Here is a 7,232-nt window from a genome sequence, read left to right as displayed (position 1 = left end):
TATATATATATATATATATATATATATATATATATATATATATATATATATATATATATATATATATATATATATATATATATATATATATATATATATGAAAGGAATAGTGTCCTTCGAACAAGTGTATTATTCCGATAGGGGGTTCGGAATTATTAGAAAGCTAATTTTTCAGTGAGGTCAAGTGATCAGAATGCCTGGGTGGAGGCCGCTTCCGATCAGTTATATTAATGCATAATTAATATTACAGCTTAATCTTGACTGAACCCTTCGGGTCACACCCAATCAACTAACGAGCCGAAGCGACGAATTAATTAGGAATCAATTAATTGACCGAGTAATTAATATTTAGACGTCGAAAATTCGAGCTTGGAGCATCGAAATTGAGCGTCGAAAGTCGAGTCAAAAATAGTAAAACGACGGGACGTGAAAATAATAATAAATCAACAATGACCAAAATACCCCTAGCATCGGAAAACCGAGTGCTAGGGGAGCGACAAATGCTAGCAGCACGCACCAAGTGCGGGGCTAAGATAGCATACTGCAGCTAGCAGCCCGCACTAGTGTGCGTGGCTGTGCTAGCATACGACAGCTAGCAGCCCGCACATTTGGTGCGTGGCTTGCTAGGCTGTGGCAGCTAGTAGCCCGCACCAATGTGCGAGGCATGCTAGCAAGCCGCAGCTAGTAGCCCGCACCAATGTGCGAGGCGTGCTAGCAGGCAGCAGCTAGCAGCTCGCACATTGTGCGCGGCGTGCTGGCAGCTAGCCTCGGCCAAGCAGCCCGCACTTGGTGCGTGGCCTGCTGGGCCGTAGCACATGGCAGCCCACCTTGGGTGCCTTGGTGCCCAAGTGTGGGTGCCATGTGGCGCAATTTAATTGGGGGCTATGGGGTTGAGGTGGCCGGTTATGGGAGTGAGAGTAGGGGTCAAGTTTGGTCCCCCCTCCTCCAAATGGTCCTCACCTACTCCTCCTTGTGAGCTTGCCACTTGTTGATTTATTACTTGTTTGATTATTAATTTTATTTTAGCTTTAAAATAAAATGGGAAAATCAAATTCTCCCACATTGATGGGAGAGCTTTTCACACTCTTGCATTTCCTTATAAATACCTAACTTGGGGTATTGGGAAAAGCACTTGAGTAAGAGTTGGAAAAGGCATCACTAGTAGTGAAAACCTTTGAACTCAAGAGTTGAAAAAGGCATCACCTTTGTGAAAACCTTTGAACTCAATTACTCGGGTTTCGGTCGGGCCTTGCTAACTCCAAGGCATTGGACCTAGTCGGTGTTCGAGTTGTGGGTGAACTTCCGTTCGAGGTCGTCGTAATTTCGAGGCTAGCTTTTGAAGTAAGAGCCCCTCGAGGTCGGGCGAAGAACGCGTCAAAGGTATATTTATTATCTTAATCTTGTCATTAAGTTAATTATGTTTATAGTTTTATTTATTGTGAGTGCGGTCTTGTTTTTGGGTTTGTTTCCGCGGTGAGTCGGACTCACCAAACCCCAACTATATATATATATATATATATATATATATATATAGGTTTATGGTCAAATGAGAAGTTTCTTAAAGTAAGAAGGATTTAATGTGCATAATTTTTCCACTAAACGTTCATGTTTTTAAATAAAATATGCAAAAAAATTTTGACCGAAATTCAATGTGCATATTTTTGTGCATAATGTGCATAAACTTTAGTTTTCCCAGAAATTTGAAAAGAATTAGCAGGTCAAAAACAAATTATACACATTTAGCATAAAATTTATGCACATTTAACCTTTCTCATTCTTCTCATTTTAAGAAACATCTTATTGGATTTCAACCCTATATATATATATATATATATATATATATATATATATATATATATATATATATATATATATCTATATATATATATATATCTATATATATATATCTATATATATATATATATCTATATATATATATCTATATATATATATCTATATATATATATATATATATATATATATATATATATATATATATATATATATATATATATATATATATATATATATATATATATATATATATATATATATATATTGCTACTTAACTCATGCCTTTTTTTTTTGAACGAATAATTATCTCATTCCTAACGTTAAAAGTTTGTATAATTATATATATGACTTGGTCTGACATTATTGTGTTTTGCATTCTTCATTTCAAATTATATATATAAAAAATTTGCATTACTTTACAAAAGACGTAGCTCTGAATCATATCCTTGTTTATGCCATTGCTTCGTTCGAGTACATTTTTTGTCCTCCTATATGTCTATATAAATTTTTGGTTCCTAATTTTATGAATCATACATTTATTGTACTGTGTATCCTTTCTGTATAGGATAGCTCCTGCTGAGCAATCACCGGGCTCCCAGCTCCACTCTCAAGGTGCGTAATCATCGTTGAAAGAGCGCCTTGAGGGGCTCATCAGCCCGACAGAGTCAATCAGCAGGCTGACCAAGTAAGACTCTCCGCAAAGGAGATCATACACCTATAATAAGGGATAAAATACAATGGAAAGGAGGTTAGACAAACATTCTATTACATCATCTATCTCTCTAAGTACACTTTCTCTCTCTAAAAACACATTCTAACTTAAGCATCGGAGGGGGATTCCTCGAGACACCCTCGAGGACAGCTCACGTGTGTTGCCTTGCACAGGTCATCAATTGGACCCAGTTCAACCCAACAAAATTCTTAGATCCACACTTGGAACAATTGGCGTTAGAAGGAGGGGAAGGATCATCTAACCTGAGGTTCACCAGTTGCGTAGGGACTAGTTGACAGATCGCCATGGTCGGAGAAGAAGCTATAAAAACACCAGTCTCAAAGGCTATTGACACCAACTAAACACCACAAAAAATAGCTTTAGTAACCGTTGATCCCAAAGGATCAACTGAAAAACCCAAATCCGGTATCTCTTAGAAAACTAATCCTACTGGGTCGACGTTAGCTGCGATTAAAGCGGTGGCGAAACCAGTAGATCCGATAGGATCTAGTTCTTCTTTAAAGTTCGGAATGCCAGTGACAGGCGTGAACAATGAACCCATCATCTCAACACCAATAACCCAGAAATCGCAGCCCGTCAACATGTCAGCCATCCTGCAGAACCTCTCTTAGTGTAGTAGAGAGCAGTTGGCAGCTATGACAACAGTCCTACCAATTTCGGTAAAGGGACGGGTTCTCCACCAGTAGCTACTGCTACGGAGTCAGCCGCGAAGAAGGCAACACCTGTAACTTTCACCCTGGAGTAGAGAGTGCTGGTCCAGCTAAGGTAGAAGGTACTGGAACTAGAAGCTCAAAATCTAAATTGAGATTGGAGTGTGGAGGAGGCAGTCCAGGATAAGGGCAGCCCGGAGACTCGAGTTATTCGCAGTAGGTCACCGGCCTCTGAGCGGGGACTGAGTCTGGACAGGGAGAAGCGAGCGCGAATCTAAGTGATTCCAGATGATTCCCGATTTTGCAGGGAGATTCTGGAAGAGCCGATGGAGAAAATCAAGATGCCTAGTTGTAAGTACAACGGTACCACCACACCTAAGAGTCATATCTCAGCATTTGAGAATCGCATGGTATTATACACTATGACAGACTCATTTTGGTGTAAAGCGTTCCCACCGACCTTAGAAGGGCTGGCTACCGAATGGTATGGAGCCATCCCGAAGGGATCTGTTTATTCCTATAATCAGCTAAAGAGAATGTTCATGGAACACTTCGTCACGCTGGTGGATCGTACAAAAATGAGCACTGAGCTGATGTCGTTGGTTCATGGAAAGGATGAGCCCCTGTGAGAGTTCATTACCAGGTTCAACAAAGAAGCAACCACCATTCCTAATATGAGTCAGGAGGTAGCGCTGTTGGCAATGCAGAGCGGCTTGTTGCCGGGCTCACCATTCAGAGCGTACATGGGGCGAAAGAGCCTTAAAACAATAGCTGAAGCACTAGGCAAAGTGCGTGAGTTCATAAAAGCGGGCGAAACTGATAGAGCCATGCTGAACAGGAAAACACCAAGTGACCTAGTTAAGCGTCCTGAAGCCACTCGGGCAGAAAACATAGCCAGGGTGGATTATCCCAGCAGAGCTGAGTAAGGCCGCAGGGATGCAGACATGGCAGTGGGGGTAAGAAGATCAGACAAGAAGCGTGGAGCTAGGGTTGGAAGATTTGATCAATATACCCAGCACACTCATTCTGTATCCCATATCTTCAGCGTGAACAAAGCTGATGATAAATGGCAGAGGCCACCTAAGATGGTGAACAGGAATCGTGACCCCAGCAAGTGGTGTGACTTTCATAAGGACCATGGACATACCACTGATGAGTGTACACATTTGAAGGATAACATTGAGGACTTGGTCTAGAGAGGGTACCTGAACCAGTTCAAGCAACATTCTGACTCCTCTAGGCGAAGGTAAGAGGATAGGTCTGGTTACGACCATAGAGGAGGTCATACGGGTCCACATGAGGGCAAAGATCGAGACAGTAGGCTAGAGGGCAGATTGCATGTAATCAACAGTGGACCGGTGCACGGAGGAACCGTAAACAGTGTAAAAGCCGACTTGCGAGCAATGATCCATCAAATAGGTTATAATGAAAGGTGTAAATGGCCGCCACTCCCCCCGCAGTCGCGAGCCATATTCGACGAATACGACCAGAAAGGCATAATCTACCCTCATGACGACCCCCTGGTAGTCACAATGAGAATTGCAAACTAGGACGTGGATAGAGTACTAATTGACGGTGACAGCTCAGCTAACATAATATACATCAGCTCGTTCAAAGAACTAAAACTAGATAAGAGAGACATGAAAAGAGTGAGCTAAAAAGTCACCGGGTTCAAGGGATCCGGATTGTTCCCTGAGGGCATAATAGAGATATTAGTCTGCATTGGAGAGGGGTCAAGGCGGCGTGATATCCGAGTTGAATTCTTAGTGATAGACTCCCCGTCACCTTACATGCGATCGTGGGAAGACCGCTCATCTATAAGATAGGTGGGGTGGTCTCCACTTATCACCTTTCCATGGCATACACAGCCAATGTCGGAAGATCTACAAAGCTCAAGGGAAACAAAAAAATAGCCCAACAATGCTATATCACAGACTTGAAGCAGCCAGCCAGGACTAGGCAATAGCCTGGCCTAGAGCCAGGGTCTAAGGACCAGGCTGATAGGAAGTCAAGAAAAAGGAAGAGAGAAGAATACCATAAGGAGAAAGACAAGCAGAAGCTTGTAATGGAGAATTTTGAGCCCGCAAAAAGAAGAGGTAGCCAGGGCGTTACCCAACGGGGAGCATATAACAGTTGAGCTCACAGAGGGCGATAGCTCAAGAACAGTGAAAATTGGAAAAGGCATTGACCTTGGAGTAGAGGTGCACCTCATAGAACTGTTGAGAGCAAATAAGGACATCTTCGCATTTTTAGCAGATGAAATGCCAGGATTTGACCCAGAGGTTATGGTTCATAGGCTGAATGTGAAAGAAGACATCAGACAAGTTAGATAGAAAAAACGAAGCTTCTCCACGGAGAAAAATCAGGCCATCCAGGAAGAGGTAGACAAGCTGCTTGAAGCTAAGTTCATTGAGCCCTATGACTATCCAGAGTGGTTAACTAACGTGGTCATGGTCAAAAAGGCAAATGGCCAGTAGATGATGTGCGTTGATTTCACGGATCTCAACAAAGCATGTCCAAAAGACTGCTACCCGCTGTCGTGTTCATCACTAAAGGGGGGGGGGGTGTACAATTACATAGCCATGCTCTTCGGGCTAAAGAACGCAGGGGCTACATTCCAGAAAACAATGGACAGGGTGTTCATGCAACAGAAGGGGCGAAATGTCGAGGTATACGTTGACGACTCAATTGTCAAAAGCGTCACACAGGCAGGGCACATCATGGATTTAGCGGAGACATTTGCCACGCAGAACAAATATCATATCAAGCTCAACCCAAAGAAATGCGTTTTTGAGGAGAACTCTGGGAAGTTTCTAGGCTTCCTGGTCAGTGAAAGGGGAATCGATGCCAACCCAGAAAAAGTGGAGGCAGTTTTAAGCCTCCCAGAGCCCAAATACACCAAAGATATTATGCGGTTGACAGGGAGAATGGCAGCACTGACCCGATTCATCAGCAAGTCAGCTGACAAAGCCTTACCATTCTATCAGTTGTTGAAGGGAAACAAAGAATTTAAGTGGGGTGAAGCAGAAAAAGAAGCTTTTGAGGGGATCAAGGAGCACTTAACCAAGCTCCCAACTATGATCAGCCCAAAGTAGAGTGAAAAGCTCCAACTGTACATCTCCGCCTCAGTGCAGACAATTGGGTCAGTCCTCCTAGTTGAAAGGCAGAAACAGCAGAAACCAGTATACTTCATTAGTCACGTGCTGACAGAGGCTGAGCAAAGATACCCACTTGTAGAGAAGCTGGCCTTCGTAATGGTAATGACAGCAAGAAAGCTAAAACCCTATTTCGATACACACACAATTCAAATCCTTACAAATCACCCTCTGGAAAAAGCCCTACAGAAAATGGATGCTTCGGGCAGACTCTTGAAGTGGGCAATAGAACTCTCTGAATATAAATTCGAGGTTAAACCTAGGGCAGCCATCAAAGCTCAAGCCCTAGCTGACTTCATAGTGGAAGCCTCTTATGAAGAAAAGGAGGATGAGGTCGGAATATGGAAGGTGTCAGTGGATGGATCTTCAGCTCAAATAATAAGCGGAGTAGGAATAATAGTAACATCGCCAGAAGGCAATTTATTCGAGTATGCCATTAAGTTCAAGTTCAAGGCATCGAACAACGAGGCAGAGTATGAAGCAACTCTGGCAGGTGTGAGGATGAGTATTGCAGTAGGAGCCAAAAAGGTGCACTTGCAGACTGACTCTCAGCTGGTAGCCGGCTAGCTGAAAGGGGAGTATGAAGCTAGAGAGCCTACAATGCCGAAATGCACAACAAAAGTGAAAGAGCTAGTGGCCCAATTAATGCATTTTTCAATAGATTTGGTCCCTAGAGCAGAAAATTCCCAAGCTGATGCATTGTCAAAATTAGCCAAGTCCATTCTCAAAAGCCTCACAAGGACGGTCATGGTGGAAGTCTTGGAAGAGAGAAGCATTGCAGAAAGCAAGCAGGTGAATTGCACCAGGCAGCAGCGAGCATGGTTCTCAGACATACTGGCCTGTAAGGAACATGGCTCGTTGCCTAGTGACGTGGCACAAGCTAAGAAAGTAAAAAAGGAT

General features: G+C 42.9%; 1 protein-coding gene across 1 annotated transcript; it reads left to right on the top strand.

The window, feature by feature from the left end:
- The first annotated feature begins 6,431 nt into the window (after nucleotides 1–6,431).
- On the top strand, nucleotides 6,432–6,899 carry LOC145575313 (uncharacterized). Its single transcript, XM_081633198.1, has one exon. The coding sequence runs from the start codon at nucleotides 6,432–6,434 to the stop codon at nucleotides 6,897–6,899; it is 468 nt and encodes a 155-aa protein (XP_081489324.1).
- The last annotated feature ends 333 nt before the right edge of the window (nucleotides 6,900–7,232 follow it).

Source organism: Chenopodium album, chromosome 13, assembly GCF_948465745.1.
Source record: "Chenopodium album chromosome 13, dcCheAlbu1.1, whole genome shotgun sequence".
Classification (NCBI taxonomy): Eukaryota; Viridiplantae; Streptophyta; class Magnoliopsida; order Caryophyllales; family Amaranthaceae; genus Chenopodium; species Chenopodium album.
The sequence above is the reverse complement of the archived record's forward strand: the minus strand, read 5'-3'. Positions and strand labels throughout refer to the sequence as shown.